Source organism: Sturnus vulgaris, chromosome 10 (genome assembly GCF_052056855.1).
Source record: "Sturnus vulgaris isolate bStuVul1 chromosome 10, bStuVul1.hap1, whole genome shotgun sequence".
Lineage (NCBI taxonomy): Eukaryota > Metazoa > Chordata > Aves > Passeriformes > Sturnidae > Sturnus > Sturnus vulgaris.
The window spans coordinates 12,192,393-12,210,331 of NC_142252.1; the positions used below are offsets into that span (position 1 = coordinate 12,192,393).

Sequence of the window (17,939 nt, forward strand, 5' to 3'; positions counted from 1 at the left end):
AAAATGTTCAGCTGTATGTGACCATGTTCCACACAATTTCTTCCTTTTACCAACCTCTCTTGGTACTTCATATGTCTTAAAAATGGTATGAATGATATGCATTGGGGTTCCAGGGCATCTGGGAATGGCCCTGGTACTAAAAGGAAGCTTTGCAACCACAGGATGGAGAGGAGACAAGATGTCATTGAAATATGAGCTTCCAAGTCAACCTACATATCCTGGTTTGTTTCCTAAGGAAAGAAAAAAAACAATTACAGTGCTCAGCTTCAAATCAAAATATTTTATTGGCATGCCACACAGTACAAACACTGTCAATGTGTAGAAAAAGCAGAAACCTTGGGTAACTGTCAGCAATAGACACAACACATCGTGCATCTGCCCAAGATAACTCTTCACAGTGTGTTTGGGGTTTTATCCCCTGTGTCCATTTGTCATTATTGTCCATTTCTAAGCTGGTGGCAGGTTGCTACATAGCATGATGCTATCCCTGCCGTTTCTTTCCTTTCTCCTAGGGTATGCACAGTTTTTCCTCATCGTTTTTTAATGGAAAGTCTTTTATCATTTCTGGTAATGTAAGCAAATATCTTCCTAACACTGTCTTGTACTATTCATACTGGAACAGTAAGTGGCTTTTATCCAGTATTTTCTTTTCTGTCACATGGGCTGCACAGCTTCTCTTCTTCCAGTTCTCCTTTACAGAAAATTAGTCTGGAATTAATTAGGATCTACCTCAGTTTTGTTTTCTAATGTAATCAGTAGTCATAAATAATCTCAGGATTTCTTCAATTGTCTCAGATCAGTACCCTTAGATTTCTTTTATATTGTCCAAAATAGTCAGATATGATAGAAAAAACTGATGCTTATGATTTGGGAGAAAGATACTGTTAGATCCTTTATTAGAAGCTTACTGTCATTTTTGTTCATTAACTTTGTGAAATACTGACTTGAGCTGAAATTTCAAGTCATAAGCAGCACTAGGATTAGGATCCTAACCCAGCAGTTATCTTCTTGTCAATAAGATTACACAACACTCTATATAGCTCTCAGCTTCTTCTCTAAATCCATCACAAAGACAAACCAATGGTAGCCACAGTATGAATCAGCAGAATCTATGCCCAAAGTGAGGCAATTGTGATGCCTGGCTAGCAAGGATACCAGAATGACCATAAAAAAGCAAATGATAACATATGTTTACATTTTTATCCTGCTCACAGTCACTGAGCTATGACTCACAAACTTCTGAAAGTGCCCTGGGAGACCAGAAACCAAGCCAAGGCTATACAACAAACAAACATGGGGACGTGATACTCAGCTCTGCTAGATTTGCCCCCATAGACAGAGACACATTAGCACATTTCCCATTATTTTCAAAAGTGACTGCCTGGTGAACACCTATATTTGAGTGTCAAAAGGATACTTGTTTCCTGGGAGCAGCTGAGAGCTTTTTCCTCTCCAGTATGCAATTGTAGTAGGCAGGGAGATGTCATCCCCTTCTCCTGTGAGTTCCTCTAATAAAAGTGACTGAAATTTGTTTCCATTCAGGCCTGATGAGAAAATGAAAGTATGCACATGTTAAAAATTTAAAAATAATGGAAACCATTGCAAATCTACACTTTAATTTGCTAAAAAGAGTAAAACTGAAGAGAAGGCTTAAATATAAAGAAACTTTGAAGTTCATGGACCAACATTAGTTACATAAGTAGGTTTTTAAAAATAGGCCATTCTCCACTATAACTATACAGCAGAGGTAACTGCCATCTCACAAGACCTCGTATTTTTTAAAATTCTTTTTGTGTGTATGTTTTATTTCTTGCATCAATGAGTCATAATATGCAAGGAATTAATTTAAGGCTTGAAAGCTAAAAGAAAGAGAAGCCGATATGTGTAGCACTGTAGACTCAGATTCTTGTATCTAACTACATAACATATTTTCTTTCCACAGGAGGTAGTTATGACAAATTAGAAGTCTGAAAATTTTCTGATGGTGTAAAGGCTCCAGCTGTCACTAGGGAGATAGTGATCAGATTTCATAGCTGCATGGTCCCATGGCACCACTAAGAGTTCCATATGGTCATCCAAATGTTTCAACTAAACCCACAAAAAAAATTCCACCATGGCTTTTGCTTTCAGAAAAATAAAATTCTCCTTGGTAGGAATTTTTCATAACATGCCACCAATAAACACAGCTTTCTTGATTTGGTTGTTTTAATAGAAAATAATTGTTAACATCATTGTCTTTGTTTCAGGTTGAAGTGGGTAGAAATAGCAGCAGTGCAGCACTCATGCCCGACCTCTAACTTTTTAATCTAGCACAACTTACATAACAGGAAGTAGGCTGGTAAGTGGACATGCAATGAATAATTAAGGTGTGTATATGTACATGGTGATAAACAGTAATTTCTTCAAACCACTTCTCCTTTGGTATAAAACCACCTCTGTTAAATTGTTAATGCTATTACTGTGGACAGAGACTCTTTCGTTCATGTCAAAGATGTCAGCATAAGCCTCAACAATAACAAATGACAAATGCATAATTTATTGATTCTTAAATGGCTATGTCCTTGGATGTATTTCTTATAACTAATTTGCTTGGAGACACATCTGGCTCCTGAAGATAGCATCTGTTTTAAAGAAGGTCAGTGCTATATTTTAAAGGCAGAAGAACATAATCTTTTATCTGCTGTGCTCCTCTGCTCTTTTAGCCTACAAATTCAGCTTTCACTCTATTCTGGCTACTAATTTTTCTATCAAATCAAAAACTGTGCAATCTATTTTGAAACAATGATAAACATGTACACAAACACTGTGAAAATGCAAGGAAAGAATGCATGGTTTTCAAGTGATTGTCGACTGTGTGAACTGAATTATTTAAAAATAAATTTAATTTAATTTAATACAAAGTTCAATCATTCTGTTTCAATAAAAGGTGCTTGTTTGTCCAGATCTTGTTTTATTTAGATGTGCTGCTTCTGAATGTGAATCTAAGATCTTCTTGCATAAAATCTGCAAACACAGAATGCTGCAATGTTTATTCTGTTATTGGGCCATGAACCATGACTTATCCCCCAATTATTCTTGTACATTCAAAGCCTGATCCTTCACATCTTTGTTTTTTCAGTATGATATTTATGCACATATATATTCCATGTGACTCCAATCAATATATCTTTGTTATTTCATCAAGTTTCCATTGAATTTTAGCAGTATTTATTTTTACCTACCTCATGGCTGGAACATTAAAACATAAAGAAGTGCTTAAAATCAGCTTGAAGTTTACATTAAAATAGGCAGACACAAGTACAAACGATTCAGAAACTGCCATTTTAACCCTGTGATGAACAGCTAGGCACCTTTTGCTTTTATATTTCACCTTGCACCATACACAAAATGTTTAATTATTTGAGGATTAATGGAGGTAGTTTATAATTAAGCTGAAGTATGAACTGATGTCATCATCTCAGTATGATGATATACAGTTTTATGCCAAAGCACCTGTTGTTTTGGAAGGAAGCAGCTGATATCATTATCTACCCAGCCAGATAGCCTAGTTTCCTGCTGCTTAAAAAATTATCCTAAGGGTTACCTAAGTTGGGGTAATACAGCATTTACTTTTTCATGCCCAGGATAGGAGAGAATGCATAAAATTACTTTATTCTCAAAGGTAGAGGGGGAATTAGGGGGGGTTAGGGGGAGGGTCATGATGATAAAACTGTTAATGTTTATTTGTGTGGAATACAAACCTTGCCATTTTTTTCATGCATGAATATACATGCAAAAATTTATAACAGGTATGTAAGTAAATTTATGATTGGACAAGAGTGCTTTATAAAGCACAAAGGATAAGATTCTCTGCTTTGCTGTCAACATTTTTCACCATATGATTGACTCTGATCTCTGTATAGCAAAGGTTAATCCCAGCTGGGGGTTTCTCCTGTATAGAGGTACCCTGTTCTTTGTCCCTGATGTTCTGAGAAAAAGAGGTTGCCAGGGCAGTTTGGGATGGAGGAAGTTCTGCTATGGTGGGCATTTGACAGCCATGAGGTCACTGCAGCATCTCATGCCAGTGCTGTGGATTAAAGCCACATGTATGAAGCACCGAATCCTGGATCCACAACCAGCCTTGGGAAACCCATGCCTCCATCCGTCCAAGTGCTGCTCTGACAGAGTGTGGAATCAAGCCCAGTGTTTTTAGCATGCCTCCAACTATCAGGCTTTCCTCTGAATTGTGGCATTATGCCAGAGCTGTTCATTTGGGTTGTCGTCAACCTGCACTGTTAGAAGCAGAGCTAAAATGCAATACTAGCAAACACATCTTGAGATTTTTTGGCTTTTTCCTGCCTCCTGATAAGATTTTTTTGCCTTCCTCAGCCACATGATGCCACATGCACCAAATTTTCCTTTTGTAATAATGTCTGATGTCTATTCTGAGCAGGTGCAATATCATATATTTGCTAGGACTGGTCATCTACATACACGCAATATTTGAAGAAGCATAATGAGCAGCATGATTTTTTTTTTTTTTTGCTTCCTTCAATGCTTTTTCATTTTCTCTATTTTTCCCCTCTTATGAACTACCTTTTTCCCCACTCAGTTCTCAATTACATTGAATAGAGTATCTCTTCATTCTTCTTTCAGGCTCTTTCCATAGATCTGATACCACTTTAAAAGGAGACCGTGACAAGTAGGAGGTACATTTCCCATCCCTCCCCAGCTTCCCAGACCTCCTGTAGCTTGGCAGATCATACCACTTAAAAATATGAATAAAGCAACTTTTGACAGAGCAAGAAGTTGTGATGGAAAGAATTCTGCTGTCTTTATTTCCATATCTTGCATCCAGTTTTCCTTGGGATGTGTTTTCTGTTGGTTCCTTCACCATGTAAGATGACCATGCAGTCATCTTAGAGAAATAATATTTCTTGAATGTAATTATTTGGGGTTTACTGTGAAGGAGGGACAGCAGGTTTTTCCACTGTGCTTTTTCTCTCTCTGTTTTGAAGTTATCTTATTTCATTGTCATCAACATTTCTGGGTGTTCTTTCCTTTCTTCTGAACTATTATCGTGCCCATAATTGTGCTATGCATACCAATGATAAGTGAAAAGAACACTTTAGTGATCTTCAATAGATAAAAATACAGATACACATATTATATTCCCTGACACATCACAAGAGTTAACACGGCTTTCTTAGCAGTAACAAGCATTATGAAATTAGCACTAACTTGGGGCTTATATTTGTATTACAAATTGGTTTATATGCAGTAGATTAATGAACGTTTTCAAGAGATTTTTATTGAGCTTCACATCTGACGGGAAATAAGGTGCAGAAGCTTCCTGACAGAGGCAGTCATTGTGGTGGTTATTATAAGGGTGTGCCAGAGATCAAATTAGTGCCCTAATGGGCTGGAGTTCAGCCCCGTGACCATCGTGACACTGAGCACATTAACCGTGGGCGTGTGTGGAGGCGAAAGGCTCCTGTCTGGATATTTATGGGTATTGAAAACCACAGCCACCAGTGGCTTGAATGAAGCTAAGTTTCATCCTAACCTTCTTCTTCTCCCTTTCACATCATAAAACTGCCCTGCAAATTAGGTTTTCAGAAAGTTATTTAATAATACAGAAAGCTACACTGCCACTCTGAATGTGCAGTAATTGCCTGTAGGTAGGCACTTGTGTTTACAGCTGCTGCATTCTAAGCCTTGGAAGCTATTTCTCTGTTTGCTAGACTTCAAAGAAATTGCTTGCTATTTTTCATGATACCTAGTATTGGTATCTGACCAGCATAATGAAATGTTGACCAAAGGTAACAGTATAAATTTCTTTTCTGTACTTCTTTTCTTTGCAAAATGTAACACACAGTTTCTCTAGAATTAGTTAGGGTAAAAAGAAAAGTGAGAAGTTTGCATACATTTATAGAAATGAAAGACCTGTTGTAGACAAGTTCATAAATAGTGACTGTAAATATTTCTAAGATAATGAAAAAATTGGAAACTGCCCTGTACTTCCAATAATGATAACACTAGTAATCCAAAACACAACACTAATTAATTACAAATTTATATCAAATCCTTTCAATCGACAAGTTTCATTTCCCTTGAAATTTATTTACCAAAACCACCTTATTTTTAAAGAATGTACTTTAAAAGTAAAGACAAAACAAAATTAGAAATGAACCTTCATATTGCGCTAGAGGGAGAAAACCATGGATATATTTTGAAAATGTTTTTGTACAGTTTGATCTTGTAATTATATGGATAATTTTCTTGAAAATTTGGCTTTCACCATTGACACTTTTCATTTCAGGATTATTAGCTGCATCAATAATAATTACTTTCAAAATATCATGGTCTTAAACATTTTCTGAGGACCTGACACAGCAGTTTCAGGAATATTTTGTGTGAACTAATCTATAGCTCATAATCTTTGACAGAAATTCCAAAGCCTCCTCAAAAAAAAAAAAAAAAAAGTGAGAAGCAATAATCCAAATTATCCTGTTTGTTCTGCAGATCCTCTATTTGCTGGATCAGTCAAAGCTTTGTCCAAAATCTGCAAAGGTGCATCCTCAATTTAACATAAAATTGAGCAAATTTAGAGTGTTAAAAGTCTTATATAAAAATCTGTCTTAACCAGCTTCTCTGAACTTGTCTTCAAAATTCTTTTCCTTCCATACACTAAAATGAGATTGTAGAAGAACCAAAATCTGCCCACTGACTTCATTATGGTTCATCATCTGAAGCTGAAGACACTGGAACAGCTGCATCAACACAAAAGGATCCAATATGATGCTGGATTAAGTACAGCAATTGCCCTTTTGTTTTCTCCTTTGAGGATGTTTGGTTTGTATTTTACTTTGTGAAGACAAAAAGATACTTTTTGGATCTCTAGGAATGTCTGTACAAACATGCAATTCTGTCTGTACAAACATTTCTCTTCTGAACTAAAAATAAATTTATTTTACATAAAACCTTGGGAAAAATGTGAACCAAAGTGAATCATGTGCCATATTGCTCCTTGGAATATTAAGGCTAAATTCCCTACTGGCATATGCTGACGTAGGTCTGTTGAGTTTGATGGAGTTATTCTATCCCATACTAGCAGGGAATTATGAAGCAGCTTGGTTTTGCTACATAAATTAGACTGATGCAAACTAGATAATTAAGACTTCTAATTAAGCTATGGGGTTTGTACAATCTGATTCCTGTGAATACATGGGTTGAATACACATGATCAGAATCTACTTTTCTATTTTGTGTTATAATATTCTGGAGAGCTAAATGACCCCTTGGTTCTTTGCAGTAATGGAAAAAATCAGGATGTTTCTCATGGGGTGAAAAAAACTCCAACGATGACATCTTTAACTTTTGTGCTTCTCACATAAATCAGACCCAGCTAAATCAGTGCATCCTTTACCAACATGAAAATTCCATTTTTCTGCTCTAGTTGAAGCTTTTGAGATATTATCAAAGATCTTAAATACTAAATCACTAAACATAGAGTAAACCAGTAACTTCCTCGTCAGTTCTCAGAAATTTTAACTACATCTTAATTGTCGCACAACCAGGAAGCTGGAGTTCTTCCCTTCTGTGAAGGGGGGACAAAAAAGGAGTCCTGGAAAGCAGAACCCGAGCCTGATAGATATCTGTACCATTTTAAGTAAGAATATAGGTAGGCCTCTGCAGGAAAAGGAAGTATGTTTAGAGGAGCTGCTGCTTCCAGCAGTCTGTTGGATCTTCACTGCAGCCCTGGCAGGAAGAAGGGTAGATGGAAACATCACTCAGCATTGTCTTTGAGAAAATGTGTGCACATCATCTTCTCACTTTTCCACAAAACTCCCTCCAAATACTTTAAATTACCACAGAGAAGGAGCTTCCATCACCACTGTATCTACTACAGAGTGATTCCAGAGAACAGCCATGATGTGTCTGGATGGAATTCGAGCCAGTTATAACTGATTTACTAGCACTAATAATAAGTCTCCTGAAGCCCTAGGGCTGCACTGTTAGTGAGGCATTGATATTACAATCATGCAATTCTGCACTTCAGCCTGGGATTTGTTTTCCAGACTGTCCAGAATAGAGAAGGAAAGTCCTTCAGGTCTTCACCTACTGCTAAGACTCTGCTTCTGGCTTACTTTTCCCACTACTTATAGGTAAGCAATAACAAATATGAGCAACATCTTTTCGGAACAAAAATGTTCCTGGTCACTTCTTCTGGTTAAAAGCAGCCATCAACACTGAGATCAGAGCACAACTAATGAAGGATGATCACATGTTGGCCATCCAGTTTCAGATGTGTTTACTGTTCTGGATCATCACACCTTTTCAGCTTTCTCTTAGGGAACAGAGCAGGGAAAGATTAATTTTAATAAGAGAATGATCTATATACAAGTGAGGAAGAGGTGAACTCACTGAAGTAGTGAGTGCTCACAGCTGGGAGCACATCAGCCTGGTAGGAGCCAACAGGCAGATGGGAGGCTGGGATCCCATTCAGATCCACACCAAAAGGCCTCAGGGAGGAATCTGATACACAGACAGACCAAAGAGGAGATACACCTTCTCCAGGTTTATTCTGTCTCCTGAAGCCACTGAGAATTTTTGGATTGAGCACTAGGTTAGAGAAAAGGATCCAACCTGCAAAGACATTGTGGCAGAGCGAACAACTCTTTTTCAGCCTGTTACTTTAACTTCAGATAACTGACCTGAATTCCTCTGGTTTAAAAATTCATTTCCTCTACCCTGTTTTCAAAAAAATCCAGCATTACACGCTCAAAGCCCTTTGGTTTCTCACTATAAAGAAAGACAGAATCAGCCTTACTTCACAACTACACTTGGTTTGCCATCATAACTATGATCCCAGTAAACACTGGGAAAGCAAAGAAAAATGAGCTTTCTCTTCCTGTCTTCAGCTTTCTCTATTGTACAGACCTGAATCCTTCAGTCTCCTGATTGATAACTGTGCCTTTCCATGGCTATTTGAGATAATCATGTGGAAAATCAGTGCAAATGATGCATGTTTAATTGGGGCACTTCCAGAAATCCTGCATATCTGTTGACCTCTCTGAGACAAATCTGGATCCACTTTGAAAGTCAACCAACAATTTCTGGCAGAGCTAAAGGCACTCAAACCTGAGACAGTAAATAACTGACATATTCAATGCCCAGGGAAAATGTAAGCCATTCAAATGGCTTCAGCCATGACAAAGAAAATATTAAATTACATTTCGTTCAGGCATCAGTTGGTAAAATTCATTCTTACTTGTAAATATATTTGCAAGGATCATGTAACAATCACAGCCTAAATCCCCCGTTGGCATAGGTTTTCCTCATTCTGCTGCTCAATGAGAAACTGACTCCATAAACTCTGTGTCCTCATTTGTGAACATCACCATCAGAACCACAGGCCAGGACTTTACACTTTCTTGGTTTTCAACTTTGAGCCAGAGTCAGAGGAGAGAGAAAAAACGAAGCTCCAGAGAAAACCTTATTGAGCATTTTGTAGCTGCTCAGGTTGGAAGAAACTTAGCAGCTATTTACAAAATTAATTAACTAAGCAGTGAGCTCTTTAAAGCAATCACATTGTTTCAAATGTTTAAAATATCAGGCAGATAAAGCAAATATTATATAATTAACCTCAAATAATATTTTATGCTTTGGTCATGAACTGTCAAGTGCTTCAGCAAAAGACATAGTGATACCTTTTATTCTACAAAAGCTCTCAGAAGCTGCACCAAGAAGACATTTGCTATGTCCCCACCAGAGTGTATTTCATCGCCGAAACATTTGTGTGCCCATAAAAAATACATTTCTGTTTCTAGACTACTTGTGGCAACAGGTAAAGGCTAGGCAGCTAGGAGAAGCTGCTTGTTTGCTGAGCCTGTCAGAACACTTCTGTGTCAATAGAGAAAATGTATGTGCACAGCTCTAATGGGATCCCTCTATTGTAGTACCTTGTCATTTTGAGAGCGCCTTGCCCTCCACGCCCTGTGAGCATTTTTTACAGTCAGAATCAACATGCCTGAGTTCTTGTTTCCAACTTTCAGTAATGTTTATTATTGTTTGTCAGCAACTCAGCTCAGCTGGAAAAACCTCCTTCAGTGAATAATGAAGTCATTCCCACAGTGACTGCTGGGTTCCAAAATTTTCAGTACTCTACCTATGGCTATTTAGCTGTACATGAGAGGCGCAGAAAATCTTACTTTTCATGGCCCATAAATAAACACCCAATCCAACACTTCAGCACATTTCTAAATGTAATGCAGCTTATAATGTTTCAGTGCACAATACAGATGTTTTCAGTTATTATATGAAGAGGAGACAATGATGGTTAAGTATGTGTTTGCATTATAGTCACGGCATGAAATCATTATGTTCAACTTTCCTGATCATTTTCTTCATATAAAAAAGAAAATTCTGTTCAGCCATTATTCTTTCCCACATGGAGCAAGTTGCAGAAAAGTCAAAGACATCCATTTACGAACTACTAACTTATAGCAAAATAAAGGGTAAAATTTCTGTTTAAATATTGGACTCTTTCCCTCCTGTTTCTCTCTTGTTCATCATATACCACAAGATAGCTGAAATGAGCCCAGAGGGTACAAGGATATGAGCGAGAGCAGAGCTCTCCTGTGGGATTTTTATGCTCAGTAACCATCTCCCTGGGTCTATCCCTGCTGGGAGTTTTATAGGTGGCTGTCCTCAATGGAGCTCCAAAGTGCTCCCTCACTGACACCAGGGTACTGCTATTTCTTTAATACTGGTTCTCATTAGCTTTTCTCTGCCTTCAGTTCGCCCCCATTTTCCTGACCATCCATCTTGGCAATCTTCTGGAAAGTTAAAACTACATAAGAGAACCTTCTGCTGTCATTTCCTTACTCACTCCAGAGCTATCTCCCTTATAATCTGCCTAACTAATCCACCGTAAATTATTACTTGATGAGAATAGCTTATTAGTTCACTTATAAAAAGGCTTGACTTCACAAACAGATATTTTTATGTGTTCTATTTGTGAAGGCAAAAATAACTATTTTGGTTATGTGAACAAGCTACATGGATACTCATGGGCAGTAAATATCTAGGCAACTCCAGACCGCAACTTGATACCATTTTAATTTTAGAAAAATCAAACCTTAAAAGGCAAAAAAGTTTTTTTTTTTCCTAGATTGGAAGGACTGGGTTTATCTGCTCGAGATCTTATCATTTGAGATCATTTTTGATGCACAAATTCAGATGAAGTAAGAGAAGAAAGAGTTATGACATTATTTATCAAAGTACTGAAATCAAAACAGAGTAACTAGAAGTGTTCCAAAGCCATCACTGCAGAAATTCATACAACTGGTTGAAGCAAACTTTAAATCTTGTTATGTGTCTCTTTTCCTAAAGTACAGAACTGTGAGATGCCAAGCCAGACAAAATAAGAGAAATCAGTGTCATGGTACAGCACAAGTTTGATTTTAAGTTCAGCAAACCTGAAAATTCTTCAGCCAGTTAGAGAATAAAAGACAGCAGGCTGCAATGATATTGTGTGCATTAAATGAAATATTTCAAAAGCAAATGTAAGGCCAAAGTATTCAGAGATACTTTTAGACCAGTGTTGATGATGAGAAAATTATCAAAACTTTAGATTTCATAATTAATCATATTTAAGATCTAGCAAATTTTCAAAGAAATTGAAAAAACTGTTTTATTTCAAAGATGAATTTGACCTTGATTGATTGTGAAAACTTACACATAGGGTTTAAATCCATATGCTAGAAAAACTTTGGAAAAATAAGTTGCAGCAGTTGAATGACATGAACTAAGATTTCAGTTGAACGTGCTGGTTAGAACAGATAATGTTTTTCAAAAGATTCAGTCTGATTCCAAATTCTGATTTCTGATTACAAATTACTTACAAAAAATTATTTTTGAAATTGAGTGTATTTGTAATAATTTAACAAACTAAATATGGAAACTTATTTCCACCTATTTAAGGTCCCAAGCCATGTTTCCCACACCTCTGTACCATGCATTGTCTCATTTGGATGATTGATCATGTGAAAATACAAATCTCCATGGAAAACCAATCCTTTTAGCCCAATCTTTTCTTCCTTCTTCACATGGCCTCTGAGAGCACTCACAGGTAGTGTTCCAAACACTGCAGAATGAGAAGCAAAATTTAATGCATTTATTACTCATGTCAAAACCAGTTAGTAAGTTGTTTAAAGCAGCCTCCAATGTTTCTTGGACTCATTGCCTGAAAACTATACATAAGTAACACACTTATTACAAAAATTCAACACATTTTTTTAATGGATATGGCTGAATGCTATGTAGTAAAGAGAGTGACTTTAACCATTTTCCTGGTTCAGCAATCAAGTTTGAATTGTTTTAATTTGTTCTTTCACGAGTGTTCAAAAATAAATAGCTTCTGTGAACAAAGATCATGTAGATGTAGAGGGTTTATTCATCAAAGTTTCACTTTATGTTGATGCTCTATACTTTGTGCTGTACATCAACTAATTTTCATTATAGTCTTGTCACCTGATACGATGACAGAAGAAAGCAGAAGTATATAATTATCAACATCCTTGTTTGCTCAATATTTATTTAATTCATATGTGAATGACATCTTTTCAGAGACCAAAATTAGCACAAGTGAGGTGAAAAGATGCAGTAAAGATCAGGAATTTGAAGAATGGTATATAAGCAAGGTTGTGCAGCGTGGGGTAATTTCTCTGGGCACTAGTAAGTGTTTAAATCTTGCTGCCCTCTTTTCCACACAGATTAGTCCCAAAGTCCTTGAATTCTTTTCCTCTGATTGCCTCTAAACCTTGAAAATAATATTTTAAACAAATTCCTAGGAACCATTGTTTTTATCATGCTTCACAAACTTCATACTGTACCCTGCATTTCAATTTTTCTATTTAGTAAAAGCAGCTGCAAGCTATTTGGACAACTAACACATTGTGGTATGCTACCTGATACCACAATGAGATATAACAATTGTCTAAATTAAGCTTTTCAACAAGGTAGGCAAGGCCCTTTATAATACTAAGATTCTAAAACAAAAAGGAACACACACTAATTAGGCATTTGGTCTATCACATTAAATCCTATTTGGGAATTGGCCTTATTTACTTTCAGGACTGAATGTGGTGACAAAATGAACGTGACAGAAAAAAATGCTTGGGGATATGTTTATCATCTCTACAGTCCTCTGGAAATTTCCCTGTATTACAGGTACAGACCAAGAAGATAGCCAAGGTCACTCCTGCCAGTAACTTTTAGGCAACCAGGCAACAGCTTTCTCAGAAATAAACCACTGGAGAAAAATAAATAGTTTTATAACTAACACATCTAAAACATGCTAGTGGTCAGGTTTCAAAATGCTTATTTATAAATGAGGCATCTTTTTACTTAAACAGACAAATTGCCAGTGAGTTGAGCAGATATGGCAGAGTATGAATTCCTCACCAACAACTAATAACAATTAAAAAAAAAAAAAAAAAAGAAAAACTGGAGAAAAGCAGCCAAACCATCTGACAAAGCCTAGGGCACATGTAACCCCATCACTACAAATGACTGCAGAGCTTACAAATCGAGCCAGATGCTGCTTCTGGAAGGATTTCATCTATAATATCCGAACCGCATGACAGCCTACCACAACTCATGTTTGGCCTAAAGGTGTGCAACACTGGTGGAATGGGCAAATAACGAGAGGGAACAGGAGCAGAGCCTTAATCCTAACTAAGGAGGGGTTTTTATTAGGGTTTATGGGGTGGTAGAGCTTTTTAAATTTGAAAATTGAATTTGTTCTACCTGCAAACACAGGCACAGATGGTGCTTCTATAATATGCTGTTATAATGGACTGAGTTGTTTGCAGTGTTGCATTCACGTCCAAATTCATGTCCAAATGCATTGGGTCTTCTGTGGTGCTGCTCAGAATGGGTCAAATGTAGAGAAGATGAGAATCTCCTTGGTGTATAATGAAGAATTTTGCCCATAGCCCCTCTGGCAGGTGCAGCATCTGTGTTCTGAACTCCCTTCCCCAGTTAGGCATGTGGCTGGATAATTGCTGAATGAATAGATTTTATGAAAGGGCTGAAAGTATGCATGAGAGGGCTGCATTTCACAGACAGGGATACTGGTAAGGGTTACACAATCCATTAACTGTGGCTTCATTTCATCTTTTCTGATTTCTTCTGCAAAAGACTGCTGAGCAAGGCTTGAGACTGAGAGACCCAAACCTGACCCCCAGTACTAAGGTTTTAAGTAGAGACAATCACCAGAACTCAGTTTGCTCCCATTTTGCTTCTGTTTGACTATTTTGAAGTTATCTTTATGGAAACCCTTCCTTGCTGAGCAGTCATTCCTGTGTTTACCTTCAGTGTAACCTTTCTACCAACTTGCACCACATTTTTCAACCTGCATTAAATGATACTTAGGAGGATTATTTGCATTCTGTTTAATTATTTTGCTGGTTTATGACTGCAATTTTCTCTAATAAAAAATATAATTGCAACTTCTAAAGATAAAGAAAACCATCCCATCTTTGTGACTTTTATGGAAGGGACTTTGGCACAAAATTAATATCCATACATCAGTATAAGTCCATCACCATTGGGCATATGCCTAAAACATATTTGTTTTTCCTCTTGATAAATCATAAAAGAGATTTAAGGCAAGAAACTTGCAGAACACCACAGCCAGGAGACAGTAAAGAAACCATCATTCACTGTAAGTTTAGTCTATTCTGGGGACTGGAACTATTCCCACATGCACATTTTTCTTTCTTTTTATTCTTATTTTGGTTTGGGTTTTTATTTTTCCCTTGATGAAGGATCAGTCTCCCACACAGTAGCACTCTGTCTGTTCACAGCAGCACACATATGCCCAGGTCTCATAAGCACTCCTATGAAAGATCTCCAGTTGCAGGAACTCACCACAACCTGTGATTCTTCCAAACAGAACATTCCTGTCTTGACTTTGCTGATTAGGAACATGGGAGGGAAACCAAGTGTCAACAGGAGATTTGGTCCTTTTACAGTGGTAGTTTAATCCATCTAGGCAACTCATAAATTAGAGAAGGTATAAACTCCCCATTATAAAATGCATTCTCCTTGCTTATATCCCAAAATAGACAATGCCTAAAATGGCTGGCACTATTCCCACTGAATCAGTCTTGGAATAAATGTTAAACTTGATGGAGAATGGAGATACCATTATGGTGATGCTATCTTTGGATAAGGAAATAACAACAAGTATTGTATGATACTCAGACAATGGGAAAAAAACCAGCCCTTAATCCGCTGGAATCTGTGTCCTGCTGTACTTGGTACATTTTTGGCTATTGTCCTTTTTAGATAGTTCTTTAAACCCTCAAGGGTCACTCAATTCAGGGACCAGGAAAGGAACAGAACTCTTGTCAAAAGTGGATCTCAGCTGGCAACCTGCACTCAACTTTGGAGGTATCAGCAGCAGCTAGTTATTGTAGGAAAACCCAGAAGCCCAGCCCTTAGGAGCGAGTGCCTTTCTACAATCCTGACAGTGCAGTTACACAGACAGATCCCCACATCCTCATCCTGCTCCAATCACAAAAATTTATCTTTCTAAAGCCAGGATGCCTCAACAGACTGCACATGAGTGTGACAGCCAGGCACACCACAAACCCACAGTAAAAATGTTTTTTTGTTCCTCTTCTAGGGATCAGTTAGAACAATTTCTGTGCCTACTTCTAAAACCTTTTTTAATGGTTCCCACTACTTGTATTCTTTCTGTGATCAGATCTAAGATACCACATAATCACCATCTTTGTAAATACAGTGTTTGCTGAAGAGATTGCCTTGTACAGCACATAGAGAAGGTGGCCAATATAAGTAAAAAGGGTAGAGTTAGTGACTGGGAATGGCACATTAATGAAGTTTCATAGTTTGTCTATGACCCTGTAGGTAACAAAGTAAGATAGGACAAAAATGTTCTAAAAACCTATGTTGTGGTTCCCTAATCCTCATTATATGTAGCTCAAATTACTTTCTGCTATCCCTAAAATCATAGAATAATTCAGGTTGTAAGGGACTTCTGCATGGAGATTTTTATGTGTTTGCCTTTGTTGGCTTTGTAGCAGAAGATGCTTCACCCTTTAGTGCCAGCAGCCACAGCAGAACTATTGATGAACACTAACTGCCAGCTGACTGTGTAGCTACTTCTCAGCTCTTCATAACCTGGGGTTTGTGAGCACTGACTTGCCTATCAGATGTTATTCAGAGATACAGAATATTCGAGAGTTAAACCAAAATTGCCATAGAGCATAAAGCAGCCATAATTCAAGCACAATCTTGGCACAAGGTTGTTTGTTATTCACTTTTTTCATCTACTGCCTGGTGCATCTTTGTCATGATTCATTATTCTTAACAGCTATATCAAGTGTTGCAATTACTGCACAATATAGATTTAACTCCATAATATTTCTAGATTGGAAAGAGAAAAATAATAAGTGCTTGTGATATCTTTATGTATAAGTTTGAGAATCATTAAATAGCTGTCACTCTTCCTTCCTCCTCAGCATCAATTACTCCACTCTGGTTTTACTTACTCCACTCTGTATAATGAGTCCCTAGAGCATGTTTCATTGCGGGAGAATGAACACATTTTTCACTTGCGGTCAGTGGGATGTGGTTAATTTGAAATCACTTAAACTATTATATCTGTCAAGCGTGGTTATTTTATTTTCAATTCACATCAGTGTTTTAGTATGCATGTCGGTTACTGGGTTAAACTGGCAGATTAATTTCCAAGCAGTCTGTTGCAATGCTCTTCTCCACTATCTTTACATGTAGGATCTTGTTGAAACTTAATACATTCCTACTAAAATTTACTTCAGAGAAATCTACATTCAATATAGACACTCATATGATAAACAACACTCACCGTTGAATGAAAAAGATGGCAAGATCAGGGACAGTTTTCTCATGAAAAACCAAAATGCTTGTTTTTCCTCCTTGTTCCATCTTAACTTTTCATGTACATCATGAAATGCATCTGTGGAAAAAAAAAAGTTCAGTAACTGGGGTCACTTCGACATGCTTAGCAGATTTTTATTTTCTTCTATGTTTATTGGTTGCATTGATCAAAACAGCTGCAGGTTTCAGTTCAATGTGAGCAGATTCACAATTCACACCATATAAAACTGTTCAGGTCACTTGGGGTTTTTCTCTCTTTTTAAAATATTGTGGCTTGAAATTTATAAATAGCCAGAACTTGAAAATGCTGAAATACTGACTTACACAGCTACTAATAACAGGGTGCTCATACAGAGAATTAGAGGAACCGCCAATGGGCTTTTTATTACAGCAATATTGTACATATTACATGAATAAATTACATTGTTGCATTATGCAGCTGCTGCATCATCAGTTTAGAGAGTAGACTGCGATCCTAAGTATTCGGGGCTGCAAGCTCATTATCTCTAAACCCACTTTGGTTACAGCCACGATACAATCCCAGCTAAACAGCTTTCGCATAATGTATTGCACATACCTTTGCATAATCAGGTACATGGCTCAGAGACGGACTGATGAGTTTAGGTGTCTAATCAAATTTACAAAAAATAGTCTCTTTCTCTGAATCAGGCTGAATCTTTCACTTGGAAAGGTTATTAGGGAAACTATATTACCCATAAAAACACAAATCTACATATGTTGTGAAACATCATTTTTGATTTGAAAGATGCTAGTAGAAAAATATGCATTTGTATAACAACAGATCTCACTGTAAAAAGAAACAACTAAATTTAAAAAAAAAAAAACCAAACTGTTTTTTCTCTATCTTCTTATGATGATAACTGCCAGTGTTTGAATGCTGCCAAAGCACTTCTTGAAACTCAATTGTTTTTATTCTCTGCACATTGTTCTCTCATCCTATCGAATAAAACACAAATTTTAACATCCTCCACAGCTGCAAATGT

The 17,939-nt window shown here is 37.1% G+C and overlaps 1 protein-coding gene across 3 annotated transcripts in view; it reads right to left on the bottom strand.

Moving 5' to 3' along the window:
- Nucleotides 1-265: 265 nt before the first annotated feature.
- The window catches only part of LOC148222649 (uncharacterized), a 71,011-nt gene continuing 53,337 nt past the window's right edge, over nucleotides 266-17,939 (bottom strand). For 2 of the 3 annotated variants that reach the window (XR_015805714.1, XR_015805715.1), the window contains 2 exons: nucleotides 16,904-17,014; nucleotides 266-1,544 (listed from right to left, as the gene is read on the bottom strand). Coding sequence is in view for 1 of the 3 variants with exons in the window: in XM_088170829.1 (XP_088026955.1) it covers nucleotides 1,393-1,544; nucleotides 11,999-12,130; nucleotides 16,904-17,014 (395 nt within the window). In the remaining 2 variants the exon portion in view is untranslated. Of the gene's footprint in view, nucleotides 1,545-11,998; nucleotides 12,131-16,903; nucleotides 17,015-17,939 lie in introns of all 3 variants that reach the window. The other variant, XM_088170829.1, reaches the window with a different exon arrangement.